Source organism: Mustelus asterias, unplaced genomic scaffold (genome assembly GCF_964213995.1).
Source record: "Mustelus asterias unplaced genomic scaffold, sMusAst1.hap1.1 HAP1_SCAFFOLD_2697, whole genome shotgun sequence".
Taxonomy (NCBI): Eukaryota; Metazoa; Chordata; class Chondrichthyes; order Carcharhiniformes; family Triakidae; genus Mustelus; species Mustelus asterias.
Genome location: NW_027592642.1, coordinates 508 through 25,109, shown reverse-complemented (window position 1 = coordinate 25,109; position 24,602 = coordinate 508). Strand labels below are relative to the sequence as shown.

Sequence of the window (24,602 nt, the reverse complement as noted above, 5' to 3'; positions counted from 1 at the left end):
TTACTCGCAACTGTGAGATAATCAAAAGGGGAAGAAAGTCATTGGGAGACGGGTGGATTGGCCGTGCTAAATTGCCCCTTAGTGTCCAAAGATGTACAGGTTAGGTGGATTGGCCGTGCTAAATTGCCCCTTAGTGTCCAAAGATGTACAGGTTAGGTGGATTGGCCGTGCTAAATTGCCCCTTAGTGTCCAAAGATGTGCAGGTTATGTGGATTGGCCGTGCTAAATTGCCCCTTAGTGTCCAAAGATGTGCAGGTTATGTGGATTGGCCGTGCTAAATTGCCCCTTAGTGTCCAAAGATGTATAGGTTAGGTGGATTGGCCGTGCTAAATTGCCCCTTAGTGTCCAAAGATGTGCAGGTTAGGTGGATTGGCCATGCTAAATTGCCCCTTAGTGTCCAAAGATGTGTTGGTTAGGGGGATTGGCCATGCTAAATTGCCCCTTAGTGTCCAAAGATGTACAGGTTAGGTGGATTGGCCATGCTAAATTGCCCCTTAGTGTCCAAAGATGTGCAGGTTATGTGGATTGGCTGTGCTAAATTGCCCCTTAGTGTCCAAAGATGTATAGGTTAGGTGGATTGGCCGTGCTAAATTGCCCCTTAGTGTACAAAGATGTGTAGGTTAGGTGGATTGGCCATGCTAAATTGCCCCTTAATGTACAAAGATGTGTAGGTTAGGTGGATTGGCCATGCTAAATTGCCCCTTAGTGTCCAAGGATGTGCAGGTTAGGTGGATTGGCCGTGCTAAATTGCCCCTTAGTGTCCAAAGATGTGCAGGTTAGGTAGATTGGCCGTGCTAAATTGCCCCTTAGTGTCCAAAGATGTGCAGGTTAGGTGGATTGGCCGTGCTAAATTGCCCCTTAGTGTCCAAAGATGTACAGGTTAGGTGGATTGGCCATGCTAAATTGCCCCTTAGTGTCCAAAGATGTGTTGGTTAGGGGGATTGGCCATGCTAAATTGCCCCTTAGTGTCCAAAGATGTACAGGTTAGGTGGATTGGCCATGCTAAATTGCCCCTTAGTGTCCAAAGATGTATAGGTTAGGGGGATTGGCCGTGCTAAATTGCCCCTTAGTGTACAAAGATGTGTAGGTTAGGTGGATTGGCCGTGCTAAATTGCCCCTTAGTGTCCAAAGATGTATAGGTTAGGGGGATTGGCCGTGCTAAATTGCCCCTTAGTGTACAAAGATGTGTAGGTTAGGTGGATTGGCCGTGCTAAATTGCCCCTTAGTGTCCAAAGATGTACAGGTTAGGGGGATTGGCCGTGCTAAATTGCCCCTTAGTGTCCAAAGATGTATAGGTTAGGGGGATTGGCCGTGCTAAATTGCCCCTTAGTGTACAAAGATGTGTAGGTTAGGTGGATTGGCCGTGCTAAATTGCCCCTTAGTGTCCAAAGATGTACAGGTTAGGTGGATTGGCCATGCTAAATTGCCCCTTAGTGTCCAAAGATGTATAGGTTAGGGGGATTGGCCGTGCTAAATTGCCCCTTAGTGTACAAAGATGTGTAGGTTAGGTGGATTGGCCGTGCTAAATTGCCCCTTAGTGTACAAAGATGTGTAGGTTAGGTGGATTGGCCGTGCTAAATTGCCCCTTAGTGTCCAAAGATGTACAGGTTGGGTGGATTGGCCGTGCTAAATCGCTCTTTAGTGATTCCCCGTCGTACACTGCGCTGGACGGGTCTTGGGCCTCCCACACAGAGTGAATATTGCTTCACACCTCCTGCCAATTGATCGAGGGTATTCATTGGCCGGAGAGATGGGAGGCGCTGGGGTTAGTTCTCCATGGGGCAGAGAAGGTTAAGAGGAGAGATTTAACAGAGAGATTAAAAATGGGGAGGTGTTTTGATAAGAGTAGGCAGAGTAAGAAGTCCAACAGGTTTATTTGGTAGCACGAGATTTCGGAGTGTCGCTCCTTCATCAGGTGAGTGATGGGGTCTCGTGGAAAGCTCGTGATTCCAAATAAACCTGTTGGACTTTAACCTGGTGTTGTTAAACTTCTTACTGCGTTCACCCCAGTCCAACGCCGGCATCTCCACATTAGGAACTAGAAGACAGAGAGACAGAGAAACTGACAGTGATCTTGCTGCTTCCCTCTCGGGTGTGAGAGTGTCGGAGCCAGCACGCTGGGGTGTGAGAGTGTAGGATGAGCCTATGTGTTTGTGCATATGTGTCTGTGATGGTGTGAGTGAGTGTGTGAGTGTGTGAGTGTGTGTGTGTGTGAGTGTGTGAGTGTGTGTGTGTGAGAGTGTGAGTGTGTGAGTGTGTTTGTGTGAGTGTGTGTGAGTGTGTGAGTGTGTGTGTGTGAGAGTGTGAGTGTGTGAGTGTGTTTGTGTGAGTGTGTGTGAGTGTGTGAGTGTGTGTGTGTGAGAGTGTGAGTGTGTGAGTGTGTTTGTGTGAGTGTGTGTGAGTGTGTGTGTGTGAGTGTGTATGTGTGAGTGTGTGCGAGTGTGTGTGTGCGAGTGTGTGTGTGCGAGTGTGTGTGTGAGTGTGAGTGTGTGTGTGTGAGTGTGTGAGTGTGTGTGAGTGTGTGTGTGAGAGTGTGAGTGTGTTTGTGTGAGTGAGTGTGTTTGTGTGAGTGTGTGCGAGTGTGTGTGTGTGAGTGTGTTTGTGTGAGTGTGTGCGAGTGTGTGTGTGCGAGTGTGTGTGTGTGTGAGTGTGAGTGTGTGTGAGTGTGAGTGTGTGTGTGAGTGTGTGCGAGTGTGTGTGTGCGAGTGTGTGTGTGTGTGTGAGTGTGAGTGTGTGTGTGTGAGTGTGTTTGTGAGTGTGTGCGAGTGTGTGTGTGCGAGTGTGTGTGTGCGAGTGTGTGTGTGCGAGTGTGTGTGTGCGAGTGTGTGTGTGCGAGTGTGAGTGTGTTTGTGCGAGTGTGTGTGTGCGAGTGTGTGTGTGCGAGTGTGTGTGTGCGAGTGTGTGTGTGCGAGTGTGTGTGTGCGAGTGTGTGTGTGTGTGTGCGAGTGTGTGCGAGTGTGTGTGTGCGAGTGTGTGTGTGCGAGTGTGCGTGTGTGTGTGTGAGAGTGTGTGCGAGTGTGTTTGTGTGTGAGAGTGTGTGTGAGTGTGTGTGTGTGAGTGTGTGTGTGTGAGTGAGTGTGTGAGTGTGTGTGAATGAGTGTGTGTGTGTGAGTGTGTTTGTGTGAGTGTGTGTGTGAGTGAGTGAGTGTGAGTGAGAGTGTGTCTGTGTTGCGATACACGCGTGTGCAGCAGATGGGAACAAGCATGTCCGTTGCGTGACTCTCCCTGTGAACTCGTGTGGCATTGGACCAGAATCGCTGGAGAGAATCTTTTCACATCTCTCTGCCGAGAGTGACAGTTACATCAAAATGGTCGGGTCACCCCGCTGTAACTCCAGGTATCCGGAAAGTCAGTCTAGACACCTACAATTTAGTGTAAATATTGATTCCCACACCTCACACATTTTTTATTCATTAATGTCACAAGTAAGGCTGACATTAACACTGCGATGAAATTACTGTGAAAACCGCCTAGTCGCCCACACTCTGCCGCCTGTTCGGGTACACCGAGGGAGAATTTAGCACGGCCAATGCACCCTAACCAGCGCGTCTTTCGGACTGTGGGAGGAAACCGGAGCACCCGGAGGAAACCCACGCAGACACGGGGACAACGTGCAGACTCCACACAGACAGTGACCCGAGCCGGGAATCAAACCCGGGCCCCTGGCGCTGTGAGGCAGCAGTGCTAACCACTGTGCCACCCCGGTTGGTAAAGCTCTTTGAGAATCTCAGAAACACACACAAGCAGCGAGTGTGAAATGTAGGAAACGCAGCGGGCACCACTGCCCAGAGCGGAGGGTGCCCACACGGAAACCCCTGGGGGTGCCCACACCACAGTGAATAGAATCCTCTTTCTAATCTTCCGTCCTGGGGGCGAACGGGGCAACGGGAGAGGCGGCCCAGGGGATTTACCAGAAAGGTTCCAGGGACGAGGGACACAGTTTAAAAATAAGGGCTGGCGTACTCGGAGATGAGGAGAGATATTTCTCGCAGAGGGGCGGGAAGGGTGTGGAATTCTCCCCCCGCGGGCAGGGGTCACCGGATAGATTCCAGGCTGAGGTAGACAGATTTTGGATTGCCCAGGTGGAGGGGAGGGTCGAAGGTTAAAGGGGGGCAGACAGGGGTTGAGGCCACAATCAGATCAGCCATGACCTTAGCAGAGCAGGTTGAAGGGCCGAATGGCCTACGTCTGCTCTTGATTCACATGTATGATCATGTATTCAGTCCGTGTTCATTTGTTTGAGTGTATGCTTATATATTTCACGTATGTCTGAATGTTCATATGTTCAACTGTATGTTCATATGTATGGTTGTATGGTCAATGCATGTTTACAAGTGTTCATGTTTGTATGTGTTCATGTGTGTGTGTATTTGCATGTTTAATATGTTTGCATGTTCAATGCATGTATGTATGTTTGCATTTCAATGCATGTTTGAATGTTTGCACATATGTTTGAATGTCCACATGCATGTTCATATGTGTGTTCATACATTTGCGTGTTCATATGTTCAATATATGGGACTGGTTAAATTGCTCCTGCCAGCGAGATGACAGGAGTATGACATGATTCTAACTCAAGTACATGCTTCCACAAAACCGCACGTCTTATAAACATAGCACGCATGCACACACAACACAGCACACACACACACCACACGCACACACACCACACGCACACACACCACACGCACACACACCACACGCACACACACCACACGCACACACACCACACGCACACACCACACGCACGCACACACAACACACATGCACAAACACGCACACAACATGCACAACACGCACACACACCACACGCACGCACACACACACCACACGCAGACACACAACACGCATGCACACCACACGCACGCACACCACACGCACGCACACCACACGCACGCACACCACACGCACGCACACCACACGCACGCACACCACACGCACGCACACACACAACACGCATGCACACACACAACATGCACGCACACACACAACACGCACGAACACACACAACACGCACGCACACACACAACACGCACGCACACACACAACACGCACGCACACACACAACACGCACGCACACAACACGCATGCACACACAACACGCACACACAACACACATGCACAAACACGCACACAACACACACACAACACGCACGCACACACACACCACACGCACGCACACACACACCACACGCAGACACAACACGCATGCACACACCACACGCACACACACCACACGCATGCACGCACATAACACGCACGCACACACAACACGCATGCACAAACACAGCACACACACAACACAGCACACAACACGCAAAGGACCCGACTCAAATAAACAGTGCTGCTGATTGCAGAGACTCAGGTCACTGGGGAATATCACTTACCGCTCTGCTCAATCACTGCCTGAATCTGTTTACTTGGTTCTGAAATGATAAGAGAGACACCTTCGCTTGTTTGTTTTATTAACACTTCATTCCTCGTGGCCCTCTGCCTTTCACAGTACACAGAACGCTGCTTCAAAACACTGGGGGAGAGGGGGGGATTGGGGGTGCAGTGTGCTGAGTGCTGGTTAGGGTGGACAAGAGATCGGTTGAGGGGGGTCAGGAGATGGACTGGTCAGCAGGTGAAGCCCAGAGTTGGAGGAGTGCAGAGATCACAGAGGGTTACGCAGAGAGAGAGAGGGATGGGGCCACGGGATAAGAACTTGAACAAGGAGGTAACTTCACTGGGAGTCAGTGTAGGTCAGTGGGGTTAGAGGCAGTGGGTGTTGCCACTCAGTGTGAAGAAGGTCTTAAACATAGAATAGGTTTCCTACAGCGTAGAAGGAGGCCATTCGGCCCATTGAGTCTACACCAACTCCCTGACAGAACATCTTACTCAGGCCCCACCCACACCCTATTCCCATAACCCCACACATTTACCATGACCGATCCCCCTAACCTGCACATCTTTGGGCGGCACGGTGGCACAGCGGTTAGCACTGCTGCCTCACAGCGCCAGGGACCCGGGTTCGATTCCCAATTTGGGTCACTGTCTGTGTGGAGTCTGCACATTCTCCCCGTGTCTGCGTGGGTTTCCTCCGGGTGCCCCGGTTTCCTCCCACAGTCTGAAAGACGTGCTGGTTAGGGTGCATTGATCTGAACGGGTGCCAGTGTGTGGCGACTAGGGGAAGTTCACAGTAACTTCATTGCAGTGTTAATGTAAGCCTTACTTGTGACTAATAAATAAACTTTTACTTTAACTTTTAACTTTAACTAACCTGCACATCTTTGGACACTAAGGGGCAATTTAGCATGGCCAATGCACCTAACCTGCACATCTTTGGACACTAAGAGGCAATTTAGCATGGCCAATCCACCTAACCTACACATCTTTGGACACTAAGAGGCAATTTAGCATGGCCAATCCACCTAACCTACACATCTTTGGACACTAAGAGGCAATTTAGCATGGCCAATCCACCTAACCTGCACATCTTTGGACACTAAGAGGCAATTTAGCATGGCCAATCCTCCTAACCTGCACATCTTTGGATACTAAGGGGCAATTTAGCATGGCCAATCCACCTAACCTGCACATCTTTGGACACTAAGGGGCAATTTAGCATGGCCAATCCACCTAACTTACACATCTTTGGATACTAAGAGGCAATTTAGCACGGCCAATCCACCTAACCTGCACATCTTTGGACACTAAGAGGCAATTTAGCATGGCCAATCCACCTAACCTACACATCTTTGGACACTAAGAGGCAATTTAGCATGGCCAATCCACCTAACCTGCACATCTTTGGACACTAAGAGGCAATTTAGCACGGCCAATCCACCTAACCTGCACATCTTTGGACTGTGGGAGAAAACCCAGTAAGGAGTCTAACAACACCAGGTTAAAGTCCAACAGGTTTATTTGGTAGCAAATGCCACGAGCTTTCGGAGCGCTGCTCCTTCGTCAGATGGAGTGGAATTCCCACCCACGCAGACATGGGGAGACCGTGCAAACTCCACACAGACGGTGACCCGAGGCTGGAATTGAAGACAGATCCCTGGCGCTGTGAGGCAGCAGTGCTAACCACCACGCTGCCCATCTGAATGGAAATAAACACAACAAATAATTTTATTCCCCTTAAACTGGTTTGAGACAAGAAGCTCGTTGGCTGAGAAGAGTGAGTAATGTTCGTGTGCCGTCTGCAGGTACATGTCTAACTATCGGACTGTCTGCCTGGCTAATCTCGACGATAGTAAAATCCCCCCTGGGGGATTTGAGAACAAATGCTTTCCCTTTTGTAGATTGATGAATATTCAACTCGATTGCCGCTCAGAGCTTCCCGGGGGTCCCGCGTCACTGCAGTAAACATCGGAAATGATTGCAAGCAGCAATCTCCAGCAATGACTGTCATCGGAATCGGGATTGTTAGAACAACTGTCGCCAGGCATTTCTGTCCCACTGCATTCCCCTCCCCCGGAGACCCTCGGAATGCCGCGAAACCCGCCCCTGTCCCGGGTTCCACATCCTCACGGACCCCCCCCGGCAGAATCCCGATTCTCTCAGCGGAGCACAGCCGGTGAGATCCGGTATTACCGCGCCTGACCTAAACACCACGAGGCAACTCAATTCGCCGCATCACGTAGCGTCACAGACTGGAAAGGCACAGGACCAGGCCATTGGGCCCATCCTGCCTGTACTGGCTCTTTAAAAGGTTTGTTCAATTAGTCCCAATTCCAAACCCCCAACACCCCCAAACCCCCGCTCTTTCCCTCAGCGTTCCGCCGTTTGGTTTTGCTTTCAATTTTTACCCAATTTCTTGTTTTGGAAAGTTCCGATGGGATCTGCTTCCGCTGCCCTTCCGGGCGACGTCTCCCAGATCCCAACAACTCGCTGCGTTAACATCTCTCCATTCCACCTCTGCTTCTTCTGTCAATTCTCTTCAATCTCTGTCCCCCTCCCCGGTAACCCCCCCCCATTACTTCCCCCCCCTCCCATTACCCACCCAGCCAGTTACCCACGCCCACCCCGGTTACCAACCACCCCACCCCAGTTATCACCTCCCCCCTCCCCACCTTGTTACTGCACCCCCTCCATTGCCCAAACCCTCCCACCCCCAAATACCCACTCTCTCGGTTACTGACCACATCCTTACCCCTCCCCCCCCCCCCCTTCCCACCCCTGGCTATCCCCGCTCCTCCCAATTACCCACCCTCCTGGTTACTGATTCTCCCGCTTACTCAACCCCCCCTACCCCTAGTTACCCACTCTCTCAGTTACCGACCACATCCTTACCCCCCGACCCCGGCTACCGACTCTCCCAGTTACCCAGAAAGTTGAGATTTGGGGGCCCTCGGTCATAAATCGCAAACAGCAAGCGTGCAAGTTCATTGGGTGATACGGAGGGCAAATGGAATGTGGGATTATTTCAAAGGGAATGGAGAATAAAAATAGGGAAGTCCTGGTAAATACAAGGCATTGGTTAGACCACACCTGGAGTACTGTGAATACTGACAACCAATCAGTCCCAGAGAGAGGCTTTAGCATCAACTCAGGCTTTGGGCCAGCTTACGGGGCAGTAACAGAGCTCAGATCCAGACCAATACGGGTGGCACGGTGGCATTCTGGCACTGCTGCCTCTCAGCGCCAGGGACCCGGGTTCGATTCCCGGCTCGGGTCACTGTCTGCGTGGAGTTTGCACGTTCCCCCCGTGTCTGCGTGGGTTCCCCCCGGGTGCTCCGGTTTCCTCCCACAGTCCAAAGATGTATAGGTTATGTGGATTGGCCGTGCTAAATTGTCCCTGAGTATCCAAAGATGTGCAGTTAAGATGGATTGGCCATGCTAAATTGCTTCTTATTGTCCAAAGATGTGCAGGTTAGGTGGATTGGCCATGCTAAATTGCCCCTCAATGTCCAAAGATGTGCAGGTTAGGGGGATTGGCCATGCTAAATTGCCCCTCAGTGTCCAAAGATGTGCGGGTTAGGGGGATTGGCCATGCTAAAAAAACCCTTAATGTCCAAAGATGTGCAGGTTAGGTGGATTGGCCACGCTAAATTGCCCCTTAGCGTCCAAAGATGTGCAGGTTAGGTGGAATGGTCATGCTAAATTGTCTATTAGTGTCCAAAGATGTGCAGGTTCGGTGGATTGGCCATGCTAAATTGCCCCTTAGTGTCCAAAGATGTGCAGGTTAGGTGGATTGGCCATGCTAAATTGCCCCTTAGTGTCCAGGGATGTGTAGGTTAGGTGGATTGGCCATGCTAACTTGCCCCTTAGTGTCCAAGGATGTGTAGGTTAGGTGGATTGGCCATGCTAAATTGCCCCTTAGTGTCCAAGGATGTGTAGGTTAGGTGGATTGGCCATGCTAACTTGCCCCTTAGTGTCCAAGGATGTGTAGGTTAGGTGGATTGGCCATGCTAAATTGCCCCTTAGTGTCCAAAGATGTGCAGGTTAGGTGGATTGGCCATGCTAAATTGCCCCTTAGTGTCCAAGGATGTGTAGGTTAGGTGGATTGGCCATGCTAACTTGCCCCTTAGTGTCCAAGGATGTGTAGGTTAGGTGGATTGGCCATGCTAAATTGCCCCTTAGTGTCCAAAGATGTGCAGGTTAGGTGGATTGGCCATGCTAAATTGCCCCTTAGTGTCCAAGGATGTGTAGGTTAGGTGGATTGGCCATGCTAAATTGTCCCTGAGTATCCAAAGATGTGCAGTTAAGATGGATTGGCCATGCTAAATTGCTTCTTATTGTCCAAAGATGTGCAGGTTAGGTGGATTGGTCTTCTAAATTGCCCCTCAATGTCCAAAGATGTGCAGGTTAGGGGGATTGGCCATGCTAAATTGCCCCTCAGTGTCCAAAGATGTGCGGGTTAGGGGGATTGGCCATGCTAAAAAAACCCTTAATGTCCAAAGATGTGCAGGTTAGGTGGATTGGCCACGCTAAATTGCCCCTTAGCGTCCAAAGATGTGCAGGTTAGGTGGAATGGTCATGCTAAATTGTCTATTAGTGTCCAAAGATGTGCAGGTTCGGTGGATTGGCCATGCTAAATTGCCCCTTAGTGTCCAAAGATGTGCAGGTTAGGTGGATTGGCCATGCTAAATTGCCCCTTAGTGTCCAAGGATGTGTAGGTTAGGTGGATTGGCCATGCTAAATTGCCCCTTAGTGTCCAAGGATGTGTAGGTTAGGTGGATTGGCCATGCTAACTTGCCCCTTAGTGTCCAAGGATGTGTAGGTTAGGTGGATTGGCCATGCTAAATTGCCCCTTAGTGTCCAAAGATGTGTAGGTTAGGTGGATTGGCCATGCTAAAAATGCTCTGTCGGAGAGTCGGTGCAGACTCGATGGGCCGAACGGCCTCCTTGTGCACTGTAGGGATTCTGTTGCTGTAACAGAGGTCGGGGTGAGGCACGTACCGGATTGTCTCCTCCCCCTACGCAGCGTTGACGGGGTCTCCATATTGAGCAGGGGAAACAGCTTCTTGGCTCTCTCGGGGGTGTAGATAAACTCGGGAGGTTCTGAAAGGAGGCGGGAAGAAACCACAATTACAAACATCCGACCGGTTGCCGAGCGACTGGAGGGTTAGCAATGACATCAGCACCCCGGTAAAAGACAGTTTCAATCTGACACGGTGACCAATGATTCTGAAGATGAAGATTATACCGGTGTCTCTACATATCACACAACTGTTAACACCCCTCACTTAGGGCAACACAGCGGTTAGCACTGCTGCCTCACAGCGTCAGGGACCCGGGTTCGATTCCCGGCTCGGGTCACTGTCTGTGCGGAGTCTGCACATTCTCCCCGTGTCTGCGTGGGTTTCCTCCGGGGGCTCCGGTTTCCTCCCACAGTTCGAAAGGCGTGCTGGTTAGAATCATAGAATGCAGAAGAAGGCCCATCGAGTCGGCACCAAACACAATCCCACCCAGGCCCTATCCCCAAAACCCCATGCATTTACCCTAGCTAGTCCCCCTGACACTAAGGGTCAATTTAGCATGGCCAACCCACCTAACCCGCACGTCTTTGGAGTGTGGGAGGAAACCGGAGCACCCGGAGGAAACCCACGCAGACACGGGGCAAACTCAAAACAGACAGTGACCCAAGCCGGGAATCGAACCCAGGTCCCTGGTGCTGTGAGGCAGCAGTGCTAACCACTGTGCTACCCTTTGGTTAGGTGGATTGGCCGTGCTAAATTCTCCCTCAGTGTACCCAAACAGGCGCCAGAGTGTGGCGTCTAGTGGATTTTCACAGTAACTTCATTGCAGTGTTAATGTGAGCCTACTTGTGACACTAATAAATAAACTTCAACTTAGAACTTCACCAAGGCAGCAAATTGAGAATTTCGACTCTTCTGAAACTCTTATTCATTCGTTCCTGGGACATGGGTGTCGCTGGCTGACCAGCATTTATTGCCCATCCCTAGTTGCCCCTTGGAGGGCAGTTGAGAGTCAACCACATTGCTGTGGCTCTGGAGTCACATGTAGGCCAGACCAGGTAAGGATGGCAGATTTCCTTCCCCAAAGGACATTAGTGAACCAGATGGGTTTTTCCGACAATCGACAATGGTTTCACGGTCATCAATAGATTCTTAATTCCAGATATTTTTTATTGAACTCAAATTCCATCATCTGCCGTGGCGGGATTCGAACCCGGGTCCCCCAGAACACGAGCTGAGTTTCTGGATTAATAATCTAGCGATAATACCACTAGGCCATTGGCCCGTCCCCAAACTCCTGCCACCATTTCCAATTCTTCGTGGTTTTATCAGAAATATTTGAGAAAAGGAAAGGCAGCTGCATTTTGATAGCGCCTGTTATCATCCCCAGGACATCCCAAAATGCTCTGAAAGCCCCTTCTGAAGCGCAGTCAGAGCAAGATCCCACAAACAGCGAGGTGGCAAGCACAGAGAATATTCCAGAATAACAAGGGGTACAAGGCATCCGGTGTTTAAACTCCACATGTGGCCCCTCCCATCCCCTCTTCGTCTTGCCCAATCAGGGTGGCGGGCGTCACTGGCTGGGGTGGCATTTGTTACCCGTCCCTAAGTGCCCCACAGGGAGCAGCCACTCTGAATCTCTGCTGCCCCTGTGGTCTAGGGTGCCAGAGAACATAGGACTGGGGGGTAGAAATAGGCCATTCGGCCCTCCAAGCCTGTTCTGCTGCCATTCGATAGGATCGTTGCTGATGTGGTTGCGGACTGGTTGTCAGCACTTACTGAGCAAGCCCGAGTGCGTTAAGAATGACGCAAACAACCAAATGAAGATCATCAGTGGGGCTAATGAAGCGTCTCACTCACGCTCGCTAGAATCCTACAGTGCAGAGAGAGGCCATTCAGCCCATTGACCACAATCCCACCAGGCCTATCCCCATAGCCTCATTCATTTACCCTAGCTAGTCCCCCTGACACTAAGGGGCAATTTAGCATGGCCAATCCACCCAACCCGCACATCTTTGGACTGTGGGAGGAAACCGGAGCACCCGGAGGAAACCCACACAGACACGGGGAGAACGTGCAGACTCCGCACAGACAGTGACCCAAGCCGGGAATTGAACCCGGGTCCCTGACACTGTGAAGCAGCAGCGCTAACCACTGTGCTACCGTGCCATCCCATGTATAGAATCCATGCATATTTATAGTCTGGGCTTCATTCTGAAAGACGTGCTGGTTAGGGTGCATTGACCCGAACAGGCACCGGAGTGTGGTGACTGGGGTATTTTCACAGTAACTTCATTGCAGCGTTAATGTAAGCCACACTTGTGACTACTAATAAATAAACTTGAACTTTAACCTTTCACTCTCTGTAAACTGAAAGAATATGTCCACCTCTTGCACTTTAAATTAAACAAAAGTTTGGGGGGACAACAGTTGCCAGGTGCGTTCGCCATGGCAACAGGACGACAAGGTGCAACTTGCCAACCAATCAACACCCTTTTATCCTGCAGTATCAACTGCTGATGCCTTTGAAATTCTTGTGTCTCTCCTGATGAGTCCAAGAGGAAAAGATTTGACTGTCTTTCCCTTTTTTGAAGCAGCAATCAAATTCTGCGCAATTAAACAGCAATTTAATAAGAGTTTAACCTCTGACCAAACAGGAAGTGGCGGGTACAGTGTGACAGTGAAAATCAGGCCCGTGCAGGAGCGGGTCGGGTGACTCACCGGACTGCCTCCGGCCTCGCTGGTATCCCCGGGAATCATCTAAACGGGGCGAGGGGGAAACCTTCTTCAACGAGTCTGGGCTAAACGGCATCTCTGATGCATCTGGATTTTTAAAAAATGAAGTTACATTCCCACAGTTGCCAAAGAAAACAGTAATTATCTTAAATAGCAGTTAATAGTTAGTGTCATAGAGGTTTACAGCATGGAAACAGGCCCCTGGGCCCAACTTGTCCATGCCGCCCTTATTTTTTTAAACCCCTAAGCTAATCCCAATTGCCCGCATTTGGCCCATATCCCTCTATACCCATCTTACCCATGTAACTGTCTAAATGCTTTTTAAAAGACAAAATTGTACCCGCCTCTACTACTGCCTCTGGCAGCTCGTTCCAGACACTCACCACCCTCTGTGTGAAAAAACTGCCTCTCTGGACACTTTTGTATCTCTCCCCTCTCACCTTAAACCTGTGCCCTCTAGTTTTAGACTCTCCTACCTTTGGGAAAAGATGTTGACTATCCAGCTGATCTGTGCCCCTCATCAAAATCATTAATATAAATGACAAATAACAGTGAACCCAGCACTGATCCCTGAGGCACACCGCTGGTCACAGGCCTCCAGTTTGAAAAACAACTCTCTACAACCACCCACTGGCTCCTGTCAAGAAGCCAATTTTGTATCCATTTAGATACCTCACCCTGGATCCCGTGTGTTCGACAGTGCAGCACTCCCTCAGCACTGACTCTCTGACAGTGCAGCACTCCCTCAGCACTGACCCTCTGACAATGCGGCACTCCCTCAGCACTGACCCTCTGACAGTGCATCACTCCCTCAGCACTAACCCTCTGACAGTGCGGCACTCCCTCAGTACTGACCCTCTGACAGTGCGGCACTCCCTCAGTACTGACCCTCTGACAGTGCGTTACTCCCTCAGCACTGAGCCTCCGACAGTGCGGCACTCCCTCAGCACTGACCCTCTGACAGTGCGGCACTCCCTCAGCACTGACCCTCTGACAGTGCGGCACTCCCTGAGCACTGGCCCTCTGACGGTGCAGCACTCCCTCAGCACTGCGCCGGTGCCTAGTGTTTGTGGGGGAATGAGGAGTGAACCCATGATGTTTAGACCCACACTGCCACGACTCCTCCGATCCAGTGGCGGAAGGCTTGGGGATGAAGTCAGCAATGGGATGGGTGTACTTACGGTGAGAATGGTTTTCGAGTAGAACCTGTTTTGCCTGTGAACATAGATAAGAGAGAAACCCGTCAGTATCCAACTGTTCAGAGCTGAGAACATCATATTAATGAACAAAATTACCACGCAACAGGGCATTCCTCTAACACACATCATTCCCCAACTGAGCCTACACTTAACAACAGAACATTCTAGAGTTTTTTTGAAAATTCATTCCAGGGACATGGGCGTCGCCGGCTGGGCCAGCATTTATTGCCCATCCCTAGTTGCCCAGAGGGCAGCTGAGAGTCAACCACATTGCTGTGGCTCTGGAGTCACATGTAGGCCAGACCGGGTAAAGATGGCAGATTTCCTTCCCTAAAGGGAACCAGATGGGTTTTTCCGCCAATCGGCAATGGTTTCATGATCCATCAGTGGACCCATTCTCCCAGGAGAACTTTCATCCCTCACATAATGTGAGTGAGGATGGCTGATCTGGGTCTTTATCACATTACAATAGTGGGATCTTGCTGTGCATAGATTTGTGGCTAGTTCACAACAGTGAGTACAGCTGAAGGAGCTCTTCATTGGCTGCAGAACAGGTTGGGATGTTCTATTATTCGATTCATAGAGTCATAGAGGTTTTTACAGTATAGAAAAAGGCCCTTCGGCCCAACTTGTCCATGCCGCCCTTTTTTTTAAACCCCTAAGCTAGTCCCAATTGCCGGTGCTTGGCCCATATCCCTCTATACCCATCTTACCCATGTAACTTCTAAATGCTTTTTAAAAGACAAAATTGTACCCGCCTCTACTACTGCCTCTGGCAGCTCGTTCCAGACACTCACCACCCTCTGTGTGAAAAAATTGCCCCTCTGGACACTTTTGTATCTCTCCCCTCTCACCTTAAACCTATGCCCTCTAGTTTTAGAACCCCCTACCTTTGGGAAAAGATATTGACTATCTAGCTGATCTGTGCCCCTCATTATTTTATAGACCTCTGTAAGGTCACCCCCAAGCTTCCTACGCTCCAGGGGAGAAAAGTTCCAGTTGATCCAGTTAAAGTTTTTTTTAAAGTTAATTTATTAGTGTCACAAGTAAGGCTGACATTAACACTGCAATGAAGTTACTGTGAAAATCCCCCAGTCGCCCACACTCAGGCGCCTGTTCGGGTTACACTGAGGGAGAATTTAGCACGGCCAATGCACCCTAACCAGCACGTCTTTCGGACTGTGGGAGGAAACCGGAGCACCCGGAGGAAACCCACGCAGACACGGGGAGAACGTACTGACCCCGCGCAGACAGTGACCCGAACTGGGAATCGAACCCGGGTCCCTGGCGCTGTGAGGCAGCAGTGCTAACTACCGTGACACTGTTCCAGCTTCTCCTTATAACTCAAACCATCAAGTCCCGGTAGCATCCTAGTAAATCTTTTCTAGTAAATCTTTTCTAGTAAATCTTTTCTAGTAAATCCTTTCTAGTAAATCTTTTCTAGTAAATCTTTTCTAGTAAATCTTTTCTAGTAAATCCTTTCTAGTAAATCTTTTCTGCACTCTTTCTAGTTTAAGAATATCTTTAATAATATCTTTAATATCTTTTTTAATATTATCTTTAATATCTTTAATAATATCTTTAATAATATCCTTTCTATAATAGGGTGACCAGAACTGTACACAGTATTCCAAGTGTGGCCTTACCAATGTCTTGTACAACTTGAACAAGACGTCCCAACTCCTGTGTTATCGGTACAAGCTGCACTGATGTGTGTGTGAGATTGTCGGATGGTTTTGTGTTGTCCCACTGCCCTCTGCTGGTGAATTCAATCCTCATCCCAGACTCCCAGCCTCCAGACAGGGCACGCTGCTTATCACCAACATCCGACTGCCCGCCTCCCCCGAGGGCACCGACTGACCAGGCCTGGCTCAACTGGTCACAGGTCTGCTCTCGTGACGTGGGAGGCCATTCTGTGTGACCCCCCCCTCATTCTGTTCCTATCCCTTTTACTTTCACTCATAGACAGTGAGATGATTGTGATCTCTGGGATCAATACTGAGGATTTCATCCAGAGAATCAGAGAACTCCTGCAGTGCAGAAGGAGGCCATTCGGCCCATCACGTCTGTACTGACCCTCCGAAAGAGCATCCTACCCAGACCCCACCCCTCCATTCTGTCCCCGTAACCCTGCGCATTTCCCGCAGCCAATCCACCTATCTCACACACCTTAAGCCTAAGTTTATTGAAATTTATTTATTGGTGTCACAAGTAGGCTTACATTAACGCTGCGATGAAGTTACTGTGAAAATCCCTAGTCGCCACACTCCCCTAGGCGCCTGTTCGGGTTACACTGAGGGAGAATTTAGCACGGCCAATGCACCCTAACCAGCTCGTCTTTCGGACTGTGGGAGGAAACCGGAGCACCCGGAGGAAACCCACGCAGACACGGGGAGAATGTGCAGACTCTGCACAGACAGTGACCCCAAGCCAGGAATCGAACCCGGATCCCTGGTGCCGTGAGGCAGCAGTGCTAACCACTGGGCCACCCAGGTTCAGACCCTACGGACTGATCCTCTGACAGTTCATCAGTCCCACACAACCCCCCTCCCCTCACACACGCATGCCCACCACGGGAATCGGAGCGGGGGGGGGGGGGGAGCGGACTGTGCAAAGACCCGTTGACCTCAGGCGGGATTTTACAGTTTCAGAATGAGCAAGACCGTAAAATCCCACAGAGACAGACATGCAGACTGACGCGCGCACAGACAGGCACACACACAGAGTGACGCGCGCACGCATAGTCAGGTGCACGCACAGTCAAACACACGCACGCAGACAGACAGACAGACACGCAGACTGACGTGCACACGTACAGTCAGACGCATGCACGCACAGACGGAAGCACGCACGCACACACATACTCACAGACGGACGCACGCACGCACAGACGGACGCACACACATACTCACAGACGGATGCACGGACAGACGGACGCACGGACAGACGGACGCACGGACAGACGGACGCACGGACAAACGCATGCACAGACGGACACACACACATACTCACAGACGGACGCACGCACAGACGGACGCACGCACAGACGGACACACACACATACTCACAGACGGACGCACGCACAGACGGACGCACGCACAGACGGATGCATGCATGCACAGACAGACGCATGCACAGGCAGACGCATGCACAGGCAGACGCACGCACGCACAGGCAGACGCGCGCACAGGCAGACGCGCGCACAGGCAGACGCACGCACGCACAGGCAGACGCGCGCACAGGCAGACGCACGCACGCACAGGCAGACGCACGCACGCACAGGCAGATGCACGCACAGGCAGGCGCACGCACGCACGGGCAGACGCACGCACGCACAGGCAGACGCACGCACGCATGGGCAGACGCACGCACGCACGGGCAGACGCACGCACGCACAGGCAGACGCACGCACGCACAGGCAGACGCACGCACGCACAGGCAGATGCACGCACAGGCAGACGCACGCACGCACGGGCAGACGCACGCACGCACGGGCAGACGCACGCACGCACGGGCAGACGCACGCACACAATGTGCTGACCTTCTGTGGAATGGATGCTGGGTGATTCTCGATGATCAGGCGTTTGAGATAATGGATCCACAATCGCTTCTCCTCCTGATTCTTTGCCTGAGAAACAGACCAATCAGCAAGCACCATTAGCACAGACCGGGAAATAATATTCATATTTGCGTTTTTATGACCTTTTTCACGGCCACCCGATGTCTCAAAGTGTTCCGCAGCCAATGAAAAGCACTTTCTTTCAGTGCGGTCACTGCTGTATTGTGGGAAATGCAGCAGCTAATGTGTACACAGCAAGATCCCACAAACAGCAATGTGACAATAAGCAGGCAGCCGGTCTGTTGTGACAATGATTGAGGGATAGATATTGGCCTGGATCACGGGGTGAGCTCCCCTGCTCTGTTTCCAAATAATAGCATAGTCCCTTCACCCCGACAGAAGCAGGCCAAGGCATGGGGCCTTGTCTTAACATCTCGTCCAAAAACCGTGCCTCTGACGGTGCAGCATTCCCTCAGTACTGCTCCGGAGTGAGGCCGAGATTTTGGGCTCAAATACGGAGTGGGACTTGAACCTGTAAGCTGCCTCCAAGGCGAGTGAGCAGCAATTAGATGCTTCACTGTCCATCAGCCTTCCAGAACACAACTAGTGAGTGGAGTGTTCGCAGGGACAGCGGAACAAGCCCTGAGGTAGTGACCCACCATAGTAACCACCATAGTAACCAGCCTTAGTGACCAGAGGCACGCCTTAGGGACCAACAGTTGGCCTTAGCGACCAGGCCTCAGCGACCGGCGGCAGGCCTTAGCGACCAGGCCTCAGCGACCGACGGCAGGCCTTAGTGACCAGGTCTTAGCGACCAGTGGCAGGCCTTAGCGATCAGAGGCTGGCCTTAGCAACCAGGCCTTAGTGACCAGTGGCAGGCCTTAGCGACCAGAGGCCGGCCTTAGCGACCAGGCGTTAGCAACCAGAGGCCGGCCTTAGCGACCAGAGGCCGGTCTTAGCGATCAGAGGTCGGCCTTAGCGACCAGGCCTGAGCAACCAGAGGCCGGCCTTAGCGACCAGAGGCCGGTCTTAGCGACCAGAGGCCGGCCTTAGCGATCAGAGGCCGGCCTTAGCGTCCAGACCTCAGCGACCAGAGGCAGGCCTTAGCGACCAGACCTCAGCGACCAGAGGCAGGCCTTCGTGACCAGTGGTTGGCCATACCAAGTCTGTACCCCGGCAATGTGAGCACTGACCTGGAGTGTGTGTTGCTGCTTCGGAATTGTCAAATCCGTCACTCGGAAACTCAGCTGATCTTTCAGATTCTCCGATAGAGTCAGATTGCAACACTGTCGAGAAAGAGAGAGACTGGTATTCCCATAACAACTTCCACAAACCCAACACCCGAAAGACTCTACAATCAATTCGAGTGCAGTCACTGTGATAATGTAGAACACTTCCGCACTCAATTTACACACAGCAAGCTCCCAGAGACAGAGAATCAGACAACTTGGTCAGGACACCAAGAGCACTCCCCTGCCCTTCAACAATACGGCACTCCCTCAGTACTGACCCTCTGACAGTGCGGCACTCCCTCAGCACTGACCCTCTGACAGTGCGGAACTCCCTCAGCACTGACCCTCTGACAGTGCGGCACTCCCTCAGCACTGACCCTCTGACAGTGCAGCATTCCCTCAGTACTGACCCACTGACAGTGTGGCACTCCCTCAGTACTGACCCTCTGACAGTGCGGCACTCCCTCACTACTGACTCTCTGACACTGCGGCACTCCCTCAGCACTGACCCTCTGACAGTGCAGCACTCCCTCAGCACTGACCCTCTGACAGTGCGGCACTCCCTCAGTACTGACCCTCTGACAGTGCGGCACTCCCTCAGTACTGACCCTCTGACAGTGCAGCACTCCCTCAGCACTGACCCTGTGACAGTGCGGCGCTCCCTCAGCACTGACCCTCTGACAGTGCGGCACTCTCTCAGTACTGACCCTCTGACAGTGCGGCACTCCCTCAGTACTGACCCTCTGACAGTGCGGCACTCCCTCAGTACTGACCCTCTGACAGTGCGGCACTCCCTCAGTACTGACCCTTGACACAAGATTGGTGGCATAGTGGACAGTGAGGAAAGTTATCTCCGATTGCAACGGGATCTTGATCAATTGGGCCAGTGGGCTGACGAATGGCAGATGGAGTTTAATTAAGGTAAATGCGAGGTGATACATTTTGGTAGATTGAACCAGGGCAGGACTTACTCAGTTAATGGTAGGGCGTTGGGGAGAGTTACAGAACAAAGAGATCTAGGGGTACATGTTCATAGCTCCTTGAAAGCGGAGTCACAGGTGGACAGAGTGGTGAAGAAGGTATTCAGCATGCTTGGTTTCATCGGTCAGAACATTGAATACAGGAGTTGCGACGTCTTGTTGAAGTTGTACAAGACATTGGTAAGGCCACACTTGGGATACTGTGTACAGTTCTGCTCACCCTATTATAGAAAGGATATTGTTAAACTAGAAAGAGTGCACCCCCCCCCCCGCCCCCCCCCCCCCCCCAGGCCTGTCGCCGCCCCCCGCCCCCCCCCCCCCCCGCCCCCAGGCCTGTCGCCGCCCCCGCCCCCCCCCCCCACCCCAGGCCTGTCGCCGCCCCCCCGCCCCCAGGCCTGTCGCCGCCCCCCTCGCCGCGCTCCCACACTCACGAAGATGTGCATGTTGTAGGTGTACTGTTCCGCCCTGCGCTTGGTGATCAGCAGCATCTTGTCAAACAGGAACAGGGTCCGCTCCTTCTTGGCTCTCTGAACCCGGAACGTTCCTTCCAGAACCAGCTCCCCGAAGGCGATCAGGTCCGGCCCGCTCCAGTTCAGCAACGAGGTCTGAATCTCCTGTAACAGCGGCAGAGAGAGTGAGGATTCAGCTCAGATACCCACGGCCCGGCCCCAGCCCCCTCCCCAGCCCCGCACCCCCTCCCCAGCCCCGCACCCCCTCCCCAGCCCCAGCCCCGCACCCCCTCCCCAGCCCCAGCCCCGCACCCCCTCCCCAGCCCCCTCCCCAGCCCCGCACCCACTCCCTGCATCCACTCCCCAGCCCCCTCCCCAGCCCCGCACCCCCTCCCCAGCCCCGCACCCCCTCCCCAGCCCCCTCCCCAGCCCCGCACCCCCTCCCCAGCCCCGCACCCACTCCCTGCATCCACTCCCCAGCCCCCTCCCCAGCCCCGCACCCCCTCCCCAGCCCCGCACCCCCTCCCCAGCCCCGCACCCCCTCCCAGCCCCCTCCCCAGCCCCCTCCCCAGCCCCGCACCCTCTCCCCAGCCCCCTCCCCAGCCCTGCACCCCCTCCCCAGCCCCGCACCCCCTCCCAGCCCCCTCCCCAGCCCCGCACCCCCTCCCCAGCCCCGCACCCCCTCCCCAGCCCCGCACCCCCTCCCCAGCCCCCTCCCCAGCCCCGCACCCACTCCCTGCATCCACTCCCCAGCCCCCGCCCCAGCCCCGCACCCGCACCCGCTCCCCAGCCCCGCACCCCCTCCCCAGCCCCCTCCCCAGCCCCGCACCCCCTCCCCAGCCCCCTCCCCAGCCCCGCACCCACTCCCTGCATCCACTCCCCAGCCCCCTCCCCAGCCCCGCACCCCCTCCCCAGCCCCGCACCCCCTCCCCAGCCCCCTCCCCAGCCCCGCACCCACTCCCTGCATCCACTCCCCAGCCCACTCCCCAGCCCCGCACCCCCTCCCCAGCCCCGCACCCCCTCCCCAGCCCCGCACCCCCTCCCCAGCCCCGCACCCCCTCCCCAGCCCCGTACCCCCTCCCCAGCCCCGCACCCCCTCCCCAGCCCCGCACCCCCTCCCCAGCCCCCTCCCCAGCCCCGCACCCCCTCCCCAGCCCCCCTCCCCAGTCCCACACCCCCCCTCCCCAGTCCCACACCCCCTCCCTGCATCCACTCCCCAGCCCCCTCCCCGTTCCCCCTCCCCACACCCCCTCACTGCATTCCCTCCCCAGCCCCCTCCCCGCACCCCCTCCCCAGCCCCACATCCCCGCACCCCCTCCCCAGCCCCACATCCCCTCCCCGATCCCCCGCACCCCCTCCCCAGCCCCACATCCCCTCCCCAGCCCTGCACCCCCTCCCCGACCCCCTGCACCCCCTCCCCGAACTCCCGCACCCCTCCCCAGCCCCCCGCTCCTGCTCCCCGGTCCCCTGCACGCCCCCACAACCCCCTCACCCCCTCCCTCTATGCCCCTCCTGATAGCCTGGTGCTGAAACCACTGGACCTCGTCTGCCCGGTTTGTTGTGGACAGGGCGGGGGGATCGGGGAGGGGGTGCGCGGGGGGTCAGGGAGGGGGTGCGGGGGATCGGGGAGAGTGTGCGGTGGGACGTGGTGGGGAAGGTCAGGGAGGGGGTGTGGGGGATCGGGGAGGGGGTGCGCGGGGGGTCAGGGAGGGGGTGCGGGGGATTGGGGAGAGTGTGCGGTGGGGCGTGGCGGGGAAGGTCAGGGAGGGGGTGCGGAGGGGGTCAGGGAGGGGTTGCGGGGGATCGGGGAGGGGGTTGCGGGGGATCAGGGAGGGGGTGCGGGGGATCAGGGAGGGGGTGCGGGGGATCGGGGAGGGCGTGCGGGGGATCGGGGAGGGGGTTGCGGGGGATCAGGGAGGGGGTGCGGGGGATCGGGGAGAGTGTGCGGGGGATCGGGGAGAGGGTTGTGGGGGATCAGGGAGGGGGTGCGGGGGATCGGGGAGAGGGTTGCGGGGGATCAGGGAGGGGGTGCGGGGGATCAGGGAGGGGGTGCGGGGGATCGGGGAGAGTGTGCGGTGGGACGTGGCGCGGAAGGTCAGGGAGGGGGTGCGGAGGGGGTCGGGGACAGGGTGGGGTGGGGGGGGTCGGGGAGCGGGTGGACGTGGCGGGGGGGGGGTTCAGGGAGGGGGTGCGGAGGGGGTCTGGGGACGGGGTGCGGGGGCTCGGGGCAGTGAACCCTCGGCCTGGTTCTGACCTGTAATCTCACAGCCTGCTCCTGCTTCCTCTTCATGTCGTTGATGTACCAGGCCACAGCTGTCATGGTGATGATGGCCTCCTTCACCATCTCGTAACCCTCGGCACTCTTATCAAAGTGTTTGGCCAATTCCTGGAAGGAGAATCGCCGGACATTGTTAAATCCACCCAGCGCGCTCTCTGTCCAAACTCTTGGGGGTGAATTTTCCTGTCCTCCGAGTCTAGAAGCCCACGCTTACCCATCCTGCTCCCCGATTGTGTCCCTGGATCGTGTGACCTTTGCTCTGCAGATCGATCCTTAAAGGGACACTCACCACAGGGGAGGAGAGCCGGACTATCCTGAACCACATTGTCCGAAACGGTGAAGGGAGAAACCCGGGGCTAGGGGGCAGGAGGCTGATTGAAGCCCCCACCCAAATCATCCAGCTGTAGCTCTCCCTCCCTCCCTTCTCCCACCCCCAACTCCAACACAGGCTGTAAAGAAGCCTGTCATTTTCAGGCTTCCCACTGAACTGACAGCTGAGAAGCCGGGCTGGATTATTGGATCAGGAAGAGCTCAAGTGATCTTACTGAATAGCGAAGCAGGCCCAAGGGGCCGAATGGCCTCCGGCTCCTAGTTCCTATCTTCTTACGGCCTATCCCCTTGTCCTGTCCTCCGCTAACACTCCCCGGGAGCAGAGCTGATAGGCACCACGAGACACAGTCCGGCCTCCGTCCATCTGCCATTGTGGTGACTGTCCCTTTAAGGATCGATCTGCAGAGCAAAGGTGACACGCTCCAGGGAAACAATCGGGGAGCATGATGGGGGAATACCCTGGTAAGCGTGGGCTTCTATACTCAGCACCATCTCGGGAGCTGATTGCAGCCACAGGGCTGCGAGCATCTGTATAGTCTTAACCTGGAAATAAACAAGTTGAGTTTTCCTTAACCTGCTGAACGAGTGTCTTTACGTCCTCCATTCATTATAATATGAGAGGGGTCCACTCCTCTCTCTCTCTCTCACACCAATCCCTTTACCTGCCTCCACTTAGTGCACACGGTGAAAAGCCTCTTTTCCAGAACCTTCTGCATTTGGCCTGCCCCTTCAATGTGGCCACCAACGCCCTTCGCTATGGGTGACACAGGGGGGTTCCGGCCTGTTAACTCAGGAAGGAGGTCACGGCAGGGTCAGAGTGCAGTGTGCTTGTCCACCCCCTCCCCGGGGTGAGGGGTTGAGGGGGGCTAATCTCCCCTCTGGTCTGGTGTCGAGCTCTCGGTCTTACCTGCAGCAGGAGGTGGTATTTAAGGATCCTCTGGACTGGCTTCAAGAGGTACGTTTCCAGGGGCAACGAATGGGATAGGGTCGCCTGGCGCTCACGGAAGAATTTGGCCAAGGTTCCGTTCTTCATGCACTCTCGCAGGACAGACACAGAGCTATAAAAACAGACAAATAACGTCGAGAGATAACAGTGAGGAGGTTAAATCTACAGCATCCTTCCTCACATTCATCACAGAATCACTCGTATCCCTTCAGACCCAATCCCAGAGTATCAGTCCCGCCAAGTCACCGGGGAACCAGACCCGGCCTAGACCCAGCCGCACGGTGGCACAGTGGTTAGCACTGCTGCCTCACAGAGCCAAGGACCCGGGTTCAATTCCGGCCTCGGGTCACTGTCTGTGTGGAGTCTGCACATTCTCCCCATATCTGCATGGGTTTCCTCCGGGGGCTCCGGTTTCTTCCCACACTCCAAAGATGTGCTGGGTAAGTGCATTGGCCGTGCTAAATTGCCCCTTTGTGTCCAAAGA

At 54.1% G+C, this 24,602-nt stretch overlaps 1 protein-coding gene across 1 annotated transcript; it reads right to left on the bottom strand.

Annotated features, from left to right (window-relative positions):
• Positions 1 to 24,230, bottom strand: LOC144489940 (pleckstrin homology domain-containing family G member 3-like; the record flags this gene model as incomplete). The annotated part of the gene is made up of 11 exons (XM_078207763.1): positions 1 to 10; positions 1,975 to 2,038; positions 5,388 to 5,426; positions 10,390 to 10,491; positions 13,131 to 13,232; positions 14,327 to 14,360; positions 17,886 to 17,972; positions 19,097 to 19,189; positions 20,547 to 20,729; positions 22,819 to 22,950; positions 24,080 to 24,230. Coding segments are annotated over 11 exons (997 nt in total), but the record flags the coding sequence as incomplete, so codon positions are not given.
• Between the last annotated feature and the right edge of the window lie 372 nt (positions 24,231 to 24,602).